The sequence below is a fragment of the Buceros rhinoceros genome, unplaced genomic scaffold, assembly GCF_000710305.1.
Source record: "Buceros rhinoceros silvestris isolate BGI_N320 unplaced genomic scaffold, ASM71030v1 scaffold6867, whole genome shotgun sequence".
NCBI classification, from domain to species: Eukaryota; Metazoa; Chordata; class Aves; order Bucerotiformes; family Bucerotidae; genus Buceros; species Buceros rhinoceros.
In genome coordinates, this window is record NW_010423861.1 from 28,012 (window position 1) to 46,486 (window position 18,475).

At 39.5% G+C, this 18,475-nt stretch overlaps 1 protein-coding gene across 1 annotated transcript in view; it reads left to right on the plus strand.

Annotated features, from left to right (window-relative positions):
- The first annotated feature begins 2,492 nt into the window (after nucleotides 1-2,492).
- The window catches only part of PDSS2 (prenyl (decaprenyl) diphosphate synthase, subunit 2), a 46,849-nt gene continuing 30,866 nt past the window's right edge, over nucleotides 2,493-18,475 (plus strand). The window contains exons 1-2 of the mRNA XM_010140573.1: nucleotides 2,493-2,557; nucleotides 4,069-4,200. Coding sequence (XP_010138875.1) covers nucleotides 2,493-2,557; nucleotides 4,069-4,200 — 197 coding nt within the window. The remainder of the gene's footprint in view (nucleotides 2,558-4,068; nucleotides 4,201-18,475) is intronic.

Consider the following 18,475-nt stretch of genomic DNA (forward strand, 5'->3'; position numbering starts at 1 on the left):
CGCTTCTCCCCTGCGCTGCAAGATTCATTTCTTGTGCGGAGTGTTCTGTGAATCTGCCGGTTTCCAAATGGGTCATTCTTTCACACAGATAGTATCTAAAGTAAATGATGTGGGGGGAGGAGGGGGGTGTTGGGTGTGGTTTTTCCTTTTTTTTTTTTCTCCTTCTTCCTAAATTCTTAATGTTTTGCGAAACTGAATTATAGAAGTGTTTGACTTTCCTACCTTTTTTGGTACCCTTGGTCCCCAGAGGACAAAGCATGTCATTTCCAAGATACCCAGCCTGTAACGTGGAGCAAAAGTGTGCTGCTGTTTATTTTCTGGGTACCTGCGTGTACCTGTGGTGGTCAGCAGAGGTTTTCCGAGAAGAGTCCCGGCTTGATGCATCTGGTTTTTTTTGTGTGTGCACAATTTCACTTGTCTTGCTTTTAGTTCACTTTTTTTCCCTAGTGGCACCTGTCTCCTGCCACATACCCATCAAGACTAATTGCACCATCTGGAAGACTTCTGTGTAGCTGCAGAATATCTCATGGGAGCTTAATTCGGAATGTGAATGTGACCCCTGAAGCCATGTCAAGTAGCTGCAGTAGTTTCTAGTGTCTAAAGGATGATCACCGTAGGCTTTATTTGTTTCAAGTCTAATGTGCTTTGCTTTAGTGGGGATGGTGACATGTCAGGAACACAGCTTCAGTCACGGTTTGAATGGAATTAGACTTTGACTACTGCTCTGGGAATTCATAGAAAATCCTGTCTAAAATTACATCCAAACCATATGTAACATACAGACTATATGATTAGGTGTGGAAATGACAGACATGTTGCTCCTCATTATTACACTATTTGATTTTTATGTCCCATTCTTCCCCCTCCCCACTGCATTTCTCATTAATAGTTTTCTGCTAAGAGTGCAAGGCATTCATTGCTAGCGGTGTTGCAAGCCTCCCAAACAGCTCTGAACACTTGTTTATGTCATCACTATGAAGCTGTTTGAGTATTTTCAGCACAGGTAATTTTCTTCTGTTCCTCCCCTAGCCCGAATCAGGTAAAAGTACTGTAGAGCTTCACTTCTAGTGGTGTCTCCCTAGGCAGTGGCTTATTTAAAGGCCAGAGCTTTATAATCCTGTGGTGAACACATTTCTTCTTCTTCTGCAAAATCCTGTTCCTTGGCAAGCTGTAGAGCACTGGGCATGAAAAACCAAAGTGTTCTGATTGTTAAAAGTCACCATAATTAAAAACAACCTCAAAAAAAGTGTTATTGGTTTCTCATGGGATCCTGCATTTAGTAAGGCACTCTGATTTTACCGGCACACATACTGTGGAAAAAAGCAATTTTTCCCTAAACCGCTTTTCTCTAAAAAGTATGGAGCTGTAAATAGTGTTGAGGAAATATATTTGTGCTTAGTTGCGTCATCTGTGTAACTTGTGTGTTTGTGAGTAATGTGGTCAACTGAAGTTCAAGCCACAGAGGTACTTAACACCACCACAAACAATTATGAATTCTGTATAGAGGATGTCAACACACTATATATTATTCATTATATGTATTTTCTGGTTTTTTTTTCCTGGGTAGTATAATGTTCACTGTGGCTCTGATTTCGGAAATCTATAGAGTTTTAAGAGCTTCACTGTCCTGGCTGCATTCAGTTAACTGCATATCGGAACGTGGTAAGAGAAGACTTATTTGAGGCTTGGTGAGAATAAAGGTATGCAAGTTATAAATTCAGAGAATGCTGAAGGCAAGCAGCTGTCCTCTCCTCCTTAAAATCCCTCACTACATGTACACATTAAAGAAAATAAAGGTGCACATCGCAGGACCACAGTGTGTGGTCTGGGGAAGCTGCGCAAGCTTGAATGGTTGGGAAGAGTTGGGGGACTGTTCTGAAAAAGAACCATTTGTGCTCTGGAAAGTTATATAGTATCTTTCGCTGTTCTTTGTGCTGTTTTAGTCAGGGTTTTGCTGTTGGGATGGTCTGGGGTTTGTTTGGGGTTAATGTTTTTTAAAGCCTCCTTGAGGATGGAAGGAAGAAGAGAGAGCTGGTGGCATGGTTTCTCCTCAGGAAATTGTGGTTGGAACTCATGCTAAAATCAGTGTGGAATGCCTTCCACTAAAATATTGATTACCCATGTTCTCCCATTTTCAGGAACACTTTAGTTGGTTTATTTTAAGATAGCTAGTAAGGTAATGTGTTAATTGCTGTTTGCATTTTACTGCTCTGTTAAGATAGACTAATATGAAATTGCACTATTGCAGATCAAGATCAGTGGCTAGCGCTTCCTTTTGGCTGAGTTTCAGCTTTGACTGTAAATGTTAGATATCCACTTGGAAATCTGTCAGTTGGTACCTTCTCTAACACCACAGCGCTGAGAGTGTGGGGTGTAGTGCTGCCAGGCTCTGTACACTCCACCCCTAACTTCTCCTGGGTAGGACAACCCTTTAGCCTACAGGTGAGGCAAATGGGATGTGGGCATATCAGAAAAGCAAAGAAAAACAAGCCATGGCCTTATTTGGCTCATTAGACCTCGCCAGAGCTAAAAGTGTTGTGGGTTGTGGTAGAAAACGGTACTGGCCATACTGGCCTGTTCTTACGTTAATCGTTAGAGGCGTTTGTAGGCTGTAGCCGCACCGAGTGTGAACTCAGGGCTTCTCTGGAGGGGCAGGAATTAGCCTGAAATCGGTGCAGGTACGAAGGTCAAAGCCAGAAACCGTCTACTACCATCTACTTGGTAGTAGACATCTACTACATCTACTTGGGTAGACCCTCTCATTCTGCTTTTTGAGGGATGTAATTTGGGCCATTTCCCCATTGCTGTAGGAAAGGTTGAAAAGACTCAAGAAAAGAAGTCAAGATTTTTTTTACAGTAGCACAGGAACTTTTACCTAGAAAGGTGCTATTTAAATTACAATTTTTGTGATGTTTCTATGTCTGTATAAATGAAATAGTGTATTGAAGGTACTCTTGTGTTATGAAGTGGTGTAAATGTGATGAAGAAATCCAAATGAAACTTTCGGTTGCATCCACTGTTTGCTTTGTTCAAACATACTTCCAAGATCAGCATTTCAGATTGTGATTAGGGCTAAAATTGTACTCTAGAATAAAGTGAGTTGAAGTGCTTAGTAATCTGTGATGTAGTTCTTCATATGATTTATTAACAAATATTTGGATAATGTTGAAGATACGGGCTCATATTTTTTGAGCATAAATTCCGAATTTATTGGAAATTTATTTAAAAATTTAATAGCATCTGGAATGTATTATCTATTATTCTAGCTGTTTAGTCGTATTGATGAACAGAGGAAGTAGAAAGCCGCTTGACAAGGCAGGAAGAGTGAAAACATTGCACTCAAAAGAAAGCTAAGCTGGCTTTAAAACAAGTTATTTTCTGAGATGGGGTACCTAAGTGGTCATTTAGAACTGCTTTCAACAGGTATGTTTTTGGGGGCGGTTTCCTTCTGGCCCCAAATTTAAAGGTGCAGCATTTGAAACGGTTCTTTTTTTTAAAAGCATGTCCCTACTTCGTTTATCTCTAACTTTTATGTCTTTCATCAGTTTCTGCAAAGTCTATTCCTAATATACTTAGACATGTCTGTATTGCACAGTCTGGTCCTATCCACTCTAATCTAAACAGTTTTCATTCAGCAGGTTATAGATTTTGGTTGTTCCTTTCCCTTTCTTGAAGTACGAGGCTTCTTTTGTCTTTTTCGTACTTCAAACAACAAGCTGAAAGCTCCTATGTTCCTTTCACAGTAGATCATATTGAATTATTCTGAAACACTCCTTTCATGGCATGACGTGAAATGCAGAACATATGCTGCTCCTTGGAAATAAACAAGATTTAATCCTGAATACTTACTGTTCTCTGCAATAGTAGTATGTCATTGTAAGTGTCAGGTAACGGATGACAAAAGATCATGATTAATAATTGCAGCTGATTTCCGTGCAAATGTGAATATTAAAGACTTGATGAAATGATGGCAGTCTGAGATCCGAGTCATTCTTTCCACTGGGATATGACCAGCGAAAATGGATTGTGAAAACATGCTTTTTTTTTTTTTCTCTTTCCTTTCTGCAGGGGTTTTGTGTATGATAGCCGAAATAATTTACAGATGCGAGGTCTGGTCGTATTGCTTATTTCCAAAGCTGCTGGACCCAGCACAGCAGAACTCTCTTTCCAGCACAACATGGTCAGTGGAATTTATTCCAGGTATGTAGTAACTTTCTTTAGCAAGATGCACCAAGGTACGTTTTATGGGCAACTTCATGGTGATATCAAATCGTCTTAAGTGGCCGGATCATCCGTTAAGAAAAATCCGTACTTACCTAATCACAAAACTTTGTTCCTCAGGATTATTGTAAGCTTTCCACAGTGAAAACTAATTCCTACTCTTTGTTTGGCTCTTATAATACCCATGCCAATCTTAGCTGTGGCTTTTGGGCACAACCAAATCAAAAGCATTTGGATCAAGATAGTTCTTTGGAAGTTAATGTTCAGAGGCACTCAGAATCAAAAAAGATGCTAAAAAATATTTTTTAATTGAGCATTTTCATTTTGAGTTATTCAGGTGTTACTGACTTACTCAGTACACCTGCTTACTAGAAGTTCGAGAGTCAGCTTGCCAATCTCGTGGATTGTCAGTAGTTTCACCAAGCACTTAAGTTTTGCTGTAACCCTTTTGAAGGACGTTTTCCCATGAAACAGCAGCATAGAATAAAAGTTTTTACCTCCCACGTGTCACAGCGGAATTATTGAGCCTACCATTAAGGTTCCTCAGGCTCTCACTGAGCTAATTCATCTTCATCAAGTTCCTAAATGTATTTTTAAGTATTCAAATGAAATTACTTCATACTAGTAACAGCAGTAATCAAAAATAGTGGTTGCTCTCTTTTGTATATTTGGCAGTTTCACTTAAGTGAGATCTGGTTGAAAAATCATGAAATTTGAACTTTTGAAATCCTTTTGAAAAATTGGGAGTGTTGCTCACAATTTGTCATATTTTCAGTTAATTGTGTTTCTGACAACTGTGATACATTAAATGAAAATGCACAAACTTACTGACATGTTTGTATCCTGTTCTGTTTTAGAAGTGCAGAGATGGCGTTGTAAAATTAAAAAGACCAAATAAATAAAGATGTTAAATTCTATATAGTATCTTAAAACAACAGAGAAGGAAACTATGTGAATGGGTGCAGTAAGAAAAAAGACAAGACTATAAAAGAGGCTTGTTATGGAGGGCTGTGTTGTCCCTTTAGCTGTTTAATTCCATACTTGTTTTGTTTCGTCCTTAATGTCCCTTTAGGGTTGTAAAATTTTTATATTTATATGCAAATGATGCTGTATGAAAGCATAATTCTAGTTAGTTAATTATGGCACAGGAGGTATTTCAGTTTGTTTTGTAAATGATTAAAAAAGTTTACCTTAAGTATGCCTCATAAAAGGAGAGGAAAAGCGTTATTTTTTGATAACTAAGTTCTTGAGTATGATGATTCTGACCATGGAGGTAACGTTTGAGCATTTAAAGCTGCCGTTGGGAAGGTGACTAGCGTGGAAGTATTCATTAAGGAGCAATAAGACCTTGAATTAATAATGAGCCATTTGGTGTAAATGGACATGATTGGAACTGTGCCAGTTCAACCAGCTGAAAATCTAGCCTAATAATCTTAAGTTTGAGCAAGTCAATAGCCATTATGATGTCTAGTTCGGAGCTACAAAGGTGCTCCAAAAATGAAGCGGTATTGAATACGCCCACACAGGTTCACTTAAGGTTCATTACTGTCTGCAAAAGTGATAACTATGGGGCTGTTAATTTAAATGGATTTTCAATGACACTTCAAGTCTGCAGCGTGGTGTAAATAGGAGCAAGCTGATGCATGCTAGGAGAACGCCGAGGTGGTGTTTCATTTTGTGCCGTAATGGCCAGTTCTTGCCCTCTGCTGAAGTCACTGAGGACTTTGGGAGAAGAACTCCTTCCTTTATTTAAGGTACTTTTCCAAATACACTCCTAAATGTGAGTCTAGTTTTTGATTTTGATTTATCTAAGAGATCAGGCAGCTTGAAAAGTTATGATCTTAAAGAGCTTTTGTGATTGCTTTATGTATTACAAAGACTGTTTTACAAACTACTTTCTCCTGAGTGAGAACAAAAGGACATCGTTTTCCATTGGAACATTTTTGACTGCTATCTCGGTTACAGTGTAATCATGTATGGTTTTTGCCATATATGATATGATATATACATATCAAAGGCAAACCATATCCACCAGTGGTACGAAGTGAAGAAATACTCTTAATCCATTAACGTTCATATATGTCTCCAGCTTTGGAAAGTATTTTTTGGAAAGAGATTCTTACAGATTTTCAGCTCAGCTGTAAACTATACAACTCTTTTTGTTGCCGTGCCGTGTAATTACTTCATTTTTATATGTAATATTTTGCTGGAAATATTATTTCTGGCACTGTAATGAGCATCTTCACTGCCTGATACGTGCTGTGAACGTTATATTGTGGACTATTAGCTGAGATATGGCTCAGTTGATTTTAGGGTACTTAGCAGTGATTAATTAATTGCAATCCTGAAATCTGAGCATGAGCTAAGTCGTTCCAGTACTTGTCAGCGATTGCAGGAGCCCAGTCTTTGTTTTCCCACTGTTTGTGTTGGAAGCAGTTTTTGTGCTCTCTCTAAATACTCGGTCCCACAGTGGATAGCCAGGTTACATCAGTCCACTATGTCTGGTACTGCACTAAATGTACAATCTGTGACCAGGAAGATGTAACGGAATAGTAACTCAGAAAACTACAGGAAAACATGGTGGACTTTTTAATCCTGGGATCTGGCATATTCTGCATAACCTCCCTGTTTCATATTCTTGACTCATAATGTAAGCAAGCAATACAGTAACTGTAATTAAAAAGGAAAGACACTGAGAGCTGAATTTGGAATAGCAGAAAATTTTTTTTTTATCCTATTTTCAGGTTCTCTGGATATGTCAATTCATGGAACAATTAACCTGAATGTATAAAAATAGATTAGCTAGCTGCTTAGCTGGCATCTCGTTTTTACTGGTACACAATGGAACAGTTGCAACTACCAGAGCGCAATCTTTTCCAGAATAATGAGGATTACAATTTAGGTAGTTACAGGAACAGAACTAGTGTAGTTACATGGTGCTGCCTCTGGCCAGCATTGCCTCCAGTTTTAACACTTCATAATTTGCGGGAGACGTGCTCTGCCCGCATTAAGCTGGGGATGTGGAGGTCGCTGTATGCAAGGATTTGAGAGTCGCTGCTAGTTGCTTTATGAGCCATAATGAAGATACGGGGGGAAGTGTTGTAAAAGCTTACTTGACGTGCTTTACTCTGTACGGCCACCTCCCTATCATATTGCCAGCAACCTGATTTTATTCCTATTGGTGGGAAAAAGAACCTAGTTTTACTTGCAGTTCAGCACCAGTGATCCCAAAAGAGAAGTAGCAGCATGATAAACAGCTCTATTTGGATTTCCTAAAGCTGAAACTTTCTGCTGGTCTGTTAGCCTTTAGGAAAATATTGCCTTGGCTATAGAAGCATTGCACACGTAGTGATGAAGAGTAGTGCACGCTGTGGAGTACGCAAGCAGGATCACCTGAGGGTTGGTGTCATTGCCTGTGCTCAGGCAAAGCATGCATCCTGTATTCCCTTGAAATTCCTTCCTGCTCCCATGCTGAAGAGAAAGCAAAACCTGCATTTGGGTTTAGGTGGAATCTAAATAATGATAATTTATCATGCTGGTAGTATCAGAGAACACCTCAAATGTGACCCAGGAGCCTAGAGCTTTGAGATGCGTTTTCTAGCTGGTGATCATATTAGATTCTGACCCTCCCCTCTGTAGTCTTCTTTCAGAGCAAAACTCGCTGGGATAGCCAAGTATGCAGCTTGCTGTTAGTTTACTTTGCTGCTGGAACTGAGGTTTTTAGCTGAAGTGCCAGAATCGTATGGCTTCTGAACGCTTACAGCTTTATGCTTCATAGTTGGAGCTAGATTCTTAGAGTTGAAGATACCAAGACCGGCTTCGGTCCTGTTGCTAAATACCCAAAGGCATATCTTCTTCCATTCACGTCACGTCGCTGCTGACTGGGGACTAGGGAATCTCCTTGATTATTGAGTAATGAATTCCTGATGTAGCCTCTATATCGCAGCTTAAAATGCAAGCGAGACCGAAGAACAAACTTATGCCATCTTTTCAGGCCTCAGTATCCCTGGCTCCAATACAGCAGGTTATTTTCCTCTCTCTCATGTTTTGCATCTCTTTTTTTTTCTTTGCCATTAGTGCCAGTTTCAAAAATACTCTCTACTACTGACATCCATTGAGTCAGCTCTGCAGATTTCCTTGGATGCTTGTCAAAGATTTATAAAAAAATAAAAATAATCCTTTTTTCAGTCAAACCTGCCTGTGCATTCATGCTGGCAAATCCTATGGTCATTGACAAGCAAAGACTTTTTTATCCTACCAGACTCAGCAAGTGTGTGTCTGTGTATGTGTAGAGTGGAATATAGAAAGTACTATTTCAGACCTGTACTAAAACCTGGTAAATCCAGCAGCTTGCTGGATTGGTACTCGCACCCAGTGTTGGGCTCTGTCCCTGCCCCTTCTCCCTCAGAACGCTGCACCTGCCCTGTAAAGCTCCGGGAATTAATCTCTTTTAAGATGAACATGCTTTCTTACAAGAAGAAGGTATTCGCTCGGTAAACTTGCCTCTGAATCAGAATTCTTCCTGCTGCTTGGAATAATCGTGGTAATACTGTAGTGTTAGTGATCATGAACATACACTCCTTTCACTTAGTGTTTTAGTGATGATTTTGGAACCAGCATTTGTGCTGCTTTCAACAAAACCCCAGTTTGATGGAAATAAAAGCAGATGCCAACTTCTCGTTGTGATGATGGGTCTTTTGCTGGTCAGGTTCCAGTAGTAATTCTTGTTGAGTGCCCTAGGTACCCTGTTTTGGAGACGCACTCACACGAGTCACAGTCTGATTTCATGTGCTCTTTGTAATTCTGGCTATGCCAAAGTCATCTTGTTCTCACCTTCTCTGAAGGAATGTTGATTTGCAACTAAAATGTCTCCAAGACATACCAAATCTTAACTAGTGGGTTCATTCATCCATTCATTCCTTTTGCTCTGGAAGTTTCTACAGTTACAAAGAAGTCAGGGAATGGTCATTCTATGGACTCTAAGGACAGAGGACATATTGCTCTGTCCCCTTGCAGTTCCATCCAGCTTACTCCCAGCTTTTCTTTGCTAGTTATGAAAACAAAGCTTTGCCTTAACTTAATTTCCTTTCCCTGGATTCTAAAGAGCTCTATGATGTCTTCAGAGGAAGTTCAACCTTCCATTACCCTTCTTTGAGGGTAAACCAGTTGCTTCTGATAGTACAACTAGATTCACAGGATGATTCAGTTTGGAAGGGATCTCAGGAGGCAGACCAATCTCCTGCTCAAAGCAGAGTCAGCAGTGAGGTCAGAGTCACCTAGCTTTCTTCATGAAGGTCAGGTCTTGCAAGAACAGTCTTCTTTACAAGGAGATAATCAAAACGTGGTTTAAACAGGTGAGTGAACTTTCTACCTCCTGCCTCATGCTCCCTGTTTAATGCTGTGGTTGATGTGGATTCGTGAATATGTAGCTCGCCAGAGGCCGTGCTGATGTTGGCATAATCTAGCCTGTTAGATGTCCATTTGGGAGCTGATATATCCAAAGAACTTTTAATCCCAAGATTTTCAGAACTAGTAATGTGGGCTGTGTCAAGGCCTAATATGAGAACACAAGTGTAACGTCTTGTCTGTCTTAGAGATATGCCACCAAAAGTTGCTGTGTATTAGCAGGGACACTAGGAATCTCTTCCATTTCTCATAGGTGACAGCTTGCCATCTGCAGCTCGTGTCTGTTCTTTCTCCAAAGCCCATGCCATGGCATGCATAACGAGGTGATGCTGTGCTTGTTAGAGCAATCTTTAATTGCTGTATGCATGAAAGGCAATCAGGCTGCTTCCAGGGAATTGAAGCTGTGAGTGATGGTCTTGGGGTAACTTCATCCTGTAAAGGTAAATATGGACTAGTGTAGTTAACAGCGTAGCGGTTATATACTGGTTATAGTATGGGCTTGAGACTTGCAGTCTGCCCAGATTTACACCAATGGACATTGGGGCATTGGTGACTTCTGCACGTGTCCTGGACTGGTGTTGAACTGGGATTTTATGGTTGAGAGGGATCCGAAATGACAATACTCTGCGTATTTAGTGTAATAGTGTATGAGGTGTGAGCACACCTCTGGAAATTGAGAGAATGTAACGGGTGTTCCTCTTCGAGGGATAAACAGAATAAATACCCTGTAAGAATGTGTACCTTGGGCTCTGCATTCTCCGGTTGTTGGCGCGTAGCCTCTGTCCTGTCCTTGTGAGTGCAACCAAACAGCTGAGAAACAATACTGCTATTCTGACTCAGATGGCTGTCACATCTCCAATTGGAGCAGATGACTACAACAGCAATTTTAGGTTTAGGAACAGGTAAATGTAACTCTGCCACAGGAGGCCTTCTGTTGTGTAGGCTGTACGTTCACTTGCTCAGCTCAGCAGTAAAGTTTTGCCAGCAAATTCCTTCTACTGTGGACAAGCCTAAAGATGTTTGTCATTTCTCATAATTGTTTAAATGCTTTCCAACTGAAACGCGAATGTCTCCGCATCAGTCTGCATTTGATGAATTATTAGTTCTACACAGAGAAAGTAGATAGTCTCCCTTTAAAAGGAAGAAAGGGAAATGAAAATCCATTACAAAGCCTCTTGGCTAATAAGCCATGGTGAGCATGAGTAAATTTTGGTGAAGGTGAGTTTAAATGTATTGATATAGTGCATGTGACACTTAAAGGTTGCCTTGACCTCTTTGCTACTAAATTTTATAAAAGCCTCTTTTCTATCTTTCATGGTGTAGGTTTATCTGTGGACAAATTCCATTTGTCGTAAAAGACAAAACTCAGATGAAATAAAATCAAAGAATGACCATACAAATGATGATTTTGGTACCTACGAAAATACAAAGAGCTTGTGTGTGTGACTTTCACCTCGTCTTCAGACCTCACCCTTTTTCACTTTCTGTACTCTGAACTCTGTGGTGTATTAATTTGGGAGATTGGATTTGACTGGTTCTTACAGTCATATTTTGAAGTAGAATAATGATATTTAACTTTATCATGGACTCCTTTCATGTGAAGAGTACTTCTGTACTTGTAAGGAGGTTTTTTTGTTTTTTATTTTCCATTACTACTTGTCTGAGTTTACTAGTAATGGAAAACTAAATTAGATTTACCCTGACCTGGTGCAATGCAAAGGGAGTGGCTGTGAACCACAGCTGGGGAGGCTTCATGCTGCACTGCACCTATCCCCGTCAGTGATGGAAATCATGAGAGAATGTGTTTAAACCAAATAAACTTGCTTTTTAGGCAGGAACTCAAAGGAAGGCATAGCTTTATTCTTTTGTCTGGTGTAAGTATTCAGACTGGGACTTCTAGTGCAGAATAGCTGTTGCACTTTCAATTCACACTGGCTTATTGCACACAAGCCCTAGGTCTCAGCTGCAGATATTGCAGAGATTAATCTTATTAATGGAACTGCTAATTGGTGTTTGACTTCTAATTATAGTAACAATAGGCCATAACAATCAATCCTCACCTTTTCTGGGGCACATTAGGGCTCTTTATCATAAAAATGATTTCCTTTGGGACTTACTGTTCTTATTGCTGTCTTTTGGAAGTCTGGCTTTCAGCGAAGGTGCAGTGTCCCAACTAGCACATACTCTGAAAGCAGAGCTAATTAACGGGTAGAGAAAATGGGTGGTTCTAAAATATTCAGTATCTAAGTACATTAAGAAGTATGATGCTCTTGACAAAATTATTTGTCTGAAAGATAATGGAGAAATTATCTCAAAATACGAGCAGTGGTGTTCTCTATAATCTTTAAGAAATGTATAATGTTGTTTCCCAGTCCTGGTAGCTTTCCTTTAGCTTTTAGTGAGAGGGAATCTAAGCGGTTATTCTAAATTATTCTATTTAGTTTTTGTTCTCCAGGATAAATCCTGTGAGATTCTTCATCTCATTTACAAGACGAGTCTCAGGAGATGAAAAACACATACAACTTGATTACATATTCCTATTGATCATCTTCCACCCACAACAATAAAGATGAACTCCAAATACAAATCTAACAATATTACTAATTCATTACAACCAGTACTTTTTGTCATTAACTTTTTATTGTTTTCAGCATACACAGCATGTGCAAATAGAGCAATTATGTGTTGAATAAGAAAAGGTCCTCTTGCTGTAGAATAAATCAAAAGGCATTGCATTAAAGCTAATCTAAGACTGTGCAGAGATACACCTCAAATCTTCTTCAGAATGTCTGTTTAGCCCTAGATAGCTGAGCAAAGTAGACAGTATGTACGTTACAAAGGGGTTTGATTTTATTTTTAGAAGGAAGTAATTTTCGGTATCATAGAAAGCGCAGTAGGGATGACTTACCTTGGAGGAACCATGACGCTGCCTGTTGTCTGTCTGTCCAACCCACCCTTTTCCTGCAGCTGCCTCCTCCCACTGCTCGTGAAGTAAGTACTGGACTGCCACGATGTGCAGCACAGCGTACAAAACCAGAGCACCACTGATGAAACTCTGCAGTGGGTCAGGAGCAGCCATGGGAGGAATAAAGTCCTGCCTTCACCCTTGTGGGAGCTTTTCAAAGGAAGGCCAGCTGACCCATGGGTAACAAGACCTAGCACTGCCTTCCTGGGACGTGGCATCTCCACACACCAGAGCTGTTCTTTGGTGGTTTGTTTGTAAAATCTTTCCCTTGCAACAAATTTCTGCTTGAACTTTCACATTTTCTTGGGAAAAAAAAAAAAAAAAAATTGTGAAGAAAAATTTACAACCATCACGTAAACACAATCCAGCACTGTGTTAAAAGCACGCAGCAGCTCTGAGGACTGCTTATCCCTCCGAACTGTGATGTCAGTATGACCAATTGCTTCACAGCAAGTTCTTAAGTAACTATCTATGTAATTTATTTGTCCTACAGTCCCAAAATATCTCCCATGCTTTCCCATCTGCTGAAGTACCAGCTGTCCTCATCCCAAGCACAACCGATTAACTTCTCCCTTGGCAAATTTTACAGCTCAATTATGCAGTTTCAATACAAATGTCTGCAATACTTAGAAAATTGTGGGGATATTAAGTGATTACAAGGCTTACTGTACCAATTAATTTATTTTCTTAACATGATTCAGTCAGTACTCTGATATAATGTAACTGAAGATATTACATATTTTTTCATCTTCTGGGGTGGAGTTGAGGAGAAGGTCTTCATTATACTCCACAAGTATATGGATATAAAAAGATGTAATGATCTCTGTCATAGTGGATATGTGTGGGGAATATGTTGTTTTTGTGGTGGTAACATTGTTTTGGGCTCGAGTAAAAATAAAAGTGGGCCTGACTGCTAATGAAAGATGTCCTCCTAGCTCAGAAGGTATCATTTTTTGCTTAAGGTTCATGGGACTGTATAAAGACTATACAACATCTGTTCTCTTCCACTTGAAATAACGGCATGTTCTGTGGACCCTGATCACATTATACATTACACAAATGAGTATTTCTTAGAACTTTACTGGTATCTGGCCTTTAACTTCCAGGAGATTTTTGTGAGGGGTTTGTCACATGAATGCTCTGACATGCATCTAAAGCAAACAATAGTAATAATAATAATAAAAAGGCAGCGTATCATTGGGGGTGGTGTAGACATGACATTGTGTTGCTGGACAGAGAAGCTTGGTTTTTTGTAATATATCCCAGTATAAAGGCGGGTGTGTGGGTAAGTATAGAGCAGGTAGATCAGGAAAATACAAGGAAAGAGAGAGAAGTTACCACTTATTGTACTGCTATAGTCAGGATCGTTCAAGGAAATACAAAATTGTCTTTGGCGTGAAAAAACAGGAAAAGAGGCAAGAGAAGATTGCCCGAGAACCTTTCATATAGGGCTAGTTTTGTTGTGTTGGTTTGTTCTCTTTTTGAAGGTGGGAAGAAAGGGTTCTAAGCTGAATTCTGGGAAAGAATGTCAAATCAAAAATATCTTCTTTCAGAAACTTAATTTTCTTCAGGGGGTGACAGCTGGTTTGGGAGAAACAAATTTTTGGACTGGCTCCCTTTTAAGTAGACAGTGACTGTGAAATAAAAGTGCATGCTGACATCGTCATATGGTGGAACTTCCTCTTCACAAGCAAAGTGTTTTTTTTATTTGATGCAGGAGACGAAGAAAGGAAGAGAGATCAAGAATCCAACTGATGTAAATGACTCATTAATAAAAATGAATCATCTTTGCAGAAACATTTTCAATGGAAACGAGATATTTCAGTAGGTTGGTATGGAGAATATTAGTCCTTGTTACGTTGTGTCTGGCTATTAGATTAAGAGGAAAGTTAAACTGTTGTTTAAGTTAAGAAAAGGTTTTAGGTATGGATGGATTGCAAGACTAACAAGTCTAGATTTGGAGATTGTGGTTGCATTCTGAGTTTAAGTTACTAGGAATGTGTATGCTGATGATGATCAGTGATTTGAGAAGAGGAATAAGGAGTTAGAGAATTAGGGACAGAGATTCCAAGTATATGCTTACGACATGGTATTCTAGCTGTGGTGTATCTGAGAAGGTTCTTAGGCAGTCAGAAGAGAAATCCGAAGGATTATGGGTTTTTTCTAGGAAATTGAAAACTAGCGGTTGAGAACTTCTGATCAGCATTGACAGTGTGATTATGGAGCGTGTTTGATGCAGTGAGATTTTGGCAGCTGAACTGTTCACCTCTTAGAAGTCCATTAAAGTAGGAGTTTTCAATTTTTTCCAAAGACTTTGTCAAATCTGTGTAAATTTTAGTGGAAAGAGAAGATGCATCTAATTTCCAGAAAGGCAAGAAGCATAAAGTTTCAAATACTGCACAATAGTCTGTATTTCTTTCTCATAATTGTTGTGTTGCACCAAAACAGAGCTTTGTGGAAAGCTTACTTCAGTCTCTTTCAGCTGAAATTAAGTTCTGGTTTGATATCCATGCGGCAAAACCAGGACAAAACGTTCAGCTAAACTCATGTGCCGTTCCAGTCAGCAAACTGAATTTTAGCAAGTCTATGCTAGTGGCTGCAATGGGTAGATGATCCTGTTTTGTGGACTCAGGTAGGAATTCTGCAGAAGTTGTTTATTCTTGAAAGCTGTCTCTTCACCATCACTCACTTGGTGTTAATGTTGCTTGAATTAGTTGATGTCATTTTACCCCTTATTAAAATGTGTAGATTGAATCATTCTGGATGAAAGGGCTAGAAAATGAAACATGAGATTTCTCAGATAACTTACAGAACTGTCTCACGTTTTAGGCCCAAAGCACCAGCAGCCACTCGCTCCCTCCTCCCCTTGAGTTGGGTTGGGGAGGAGAATTGGAAGAAAAAGGTGAAAACTCATGGGTTGAGGTAAGGACAGTTTAATAGGACAGCACGAGGAGAGAAGACACAATAACACTGGTAATACTAGTAAGCAAGTGTACAAAGCGAGTGATGCACAATGCAGTTGCTCACCACCCAGAACCGATGCCCAGTCCATTCACAAGGGGGTACTTGGGGTTGGCTCTGCCCCCTCCCAGCTTCTTTTGAAAATCAACCCTATGCTAGCTGAACCTAGGACAAAATGCTGTAAATAAGATAAAAATAGATGGAAATTATGCTAGTGGTTCTAATGGTACGTAGGTTTTCTTTCATCAAAAGACACATTTTTCTCAATATCACACGGCATTCCATTTGCATAAAATATATACTAATAATAGCGATAAAACTTTGCCGACATCAACAGCGCCAAATGCTTGTTACTATGCTGATATGGTCCCAGAAGCATCAGTCATTGCCTTGCTCCAAAAGGTTTATTATCCTTTCCCTGCTGGCAATTCTGTCAACACACCTGGTATAAAGGGCAAGGTCTCCAAGAATTCTGCTGTCTCCCTTTAGCTCCTAGTCTCGTTCCTTGTATGTGGCAGGCAATATCCATCTGCTGCATGCTTCTGCTTTGTGAAAAGCAAAAACATTCCCATAATAAACCATTTTAATATGTGGGATAATGTCCCTATCCAGTTCTGAACGTTAGAAGTTCGGGAGGGGAGAGGAGAGCAGGTGTGGTAACCGTACTTCTAATTGCCCACTAATGCAAATGCACTTACAGCTGTTCCGAGTAGGACAGGTTTCCTCGGTAGTATGAGGTATCTGTGGTTGAGCAAGCAGCGTATGTTGTGATTATTTTTGTACCTCTGTGAGTTGGATGTTTATTGGTATTTCAGAATATACAGTATGCTTTCTATAAGCATGATAAAAATTTGTATTTTTTATATATGTATGAAATAAACCCCAACTCTATCTGGTGCACCATGTTCTGCTGATTCACGTTTTATTTTTTAATGCCTGTGAGGTTAGACATATGAACAATCTATTCTCTTAACAGGATTGCTCATTTATCAGATGTCCGTTCTTCACTGCATAAAGGTTATCTTCTTTTCTCTTGCATAAAAAGGTTCCATGTATTTCGAGTGTCATTAGTAGCAGACATTTAATGTCAAGGTTACTTATCTTTCAGCTACATTGAATACAATTACAGACAAACCCTTCAGAGATATTTCAGAGAAACACTCGGAGTGGTAAGTCGTGCTGGCGGTCTCTGCGTAGTTGACAGTACACAGGAGTGGGAATTTCTGTTATGTTGGTTCAAACCATCTCCCATAGTCATAGAAAATAAAATGATAGCCATGCTTCAAAGTCTTGGAGGGCTGAGAATCATCTACTGTAAGATAAGAGAAAGTATGGTCATGACATTAATTGTTAGTAGCCTGTTTCTTCCATTGTGAGCGAGACCTTTTATTTTCCTTCATATCTTTGCCACGGGTTCTAATGCAAGTATTTAAATACTTTGCTTAAATAAACCACAGAACCGTCAAAACAATTTTGAAACCATGATGTGAAATTTGTTACGGAATAGATGCACGAGCTATAATTGGAGGATGCTTGTCGAGAGCCTATAGAGCAAATCTGGGTAGTCCTGGAGGGTTGGGTGTTCAGGGTGATGCCTAGTCATTCCATAAGCAGTCTGGCTGATGTTGCCATCACAAGGGAAGGAATCTTGGTTATTTCCATAACAAAATAAGTGGTTTTCTCCATCACTGTATTCCTTTTCATTTCTGCTTTGGTGACAGCACTGTCATCCAATCCATAAATTAATCCTTTAGTTCATACTTCATCTTTTGAGTTTTTTCATCACATACCTTATTCAGTTCCAAGTCTTACTGTCTTCGCTTGCATCCTGTATCCTACCATCCCATTATTTCCAAGGCCATGTTACAGCAGCTGTTGCAAAAGCTTTTGATCACCTCCTATCTCGCCTTTTCTAGATCCTGTTTTACAATACCTGCAACTTGCTCACTGCAGTAAAGCAAAAAGAAGACCTCTATGCTAGCTTAATTTTAAACTCCTCTTTTGGCATGCTTTTCTTCCGCCCCATCAGATTCAAATGTCTTATTTTTACCTTCAGTGTTTAAAGATGTAGTACTGCTGTTTTAAGGAAACAGTGGTTTCATGGTTCCTTCATTTCTAGATCACTGGTAGCTGTGCAGAGGTGTTAGCTCTTGCTTGCCCTTGGCTTTCTTGGAATTAGCCACTGGTCTTCCATTTTTGAATTAACATTACAGAATTTACGCTTACTCTGAATTGTCTGGAAACTTATTGTGAAAATAACTACATAAACCTTTTGCAAAACATTTGCTGTGTTCTGCTTAGACGTTAAAGTTAGCCTGATGCCCTTTGGACTTTGTAATCAATCAGGGGCTTGTGTTCACATTGTCAGAGTTTCATATTCATTTCATATTTTCTGGTGTTTGCCTGGAAAAATGCCACTTTGTTAGGGTAAGTAGTTTTGCTGGTAATAAAATGAACTATACAAATGGCAGATAGTAGAACAAACTTGATGCAAAATATTGTTGTCAATAGAAAACTGTTTCCTGTACTCAGCTATCAAGAGACCCTGTTCAGTTGTCATAGACTTGCATTGCCTGGATTTAATGGAATTCTTTTTAATTCCATAAGCTGCCTTTTTTTTTTAAGACTTTATTAAATAAAACATACTTTTTATCTTTCAAAAATTGCAAAACGTGGATAAGTTTGTTGCTTAGTTTAACTGGGAAGTTATTTAGGTGGGATTCCCAGACCGGAGATGTGCTGTTACCGTTGCTCTATGTTCTTTAGCCACTGACTGAGCATTCACTGAGAATGCAGGACGTCCAGGTTTGAGTATTTGAAATTCCTTCAGGTATTTGAAACAATGCGAATCCTCAGTACTCTGCTTGAATTTTCAGAAAATTCCTCTTCACAGAGGGATAAAGGACACCTAGGTCAGGAATG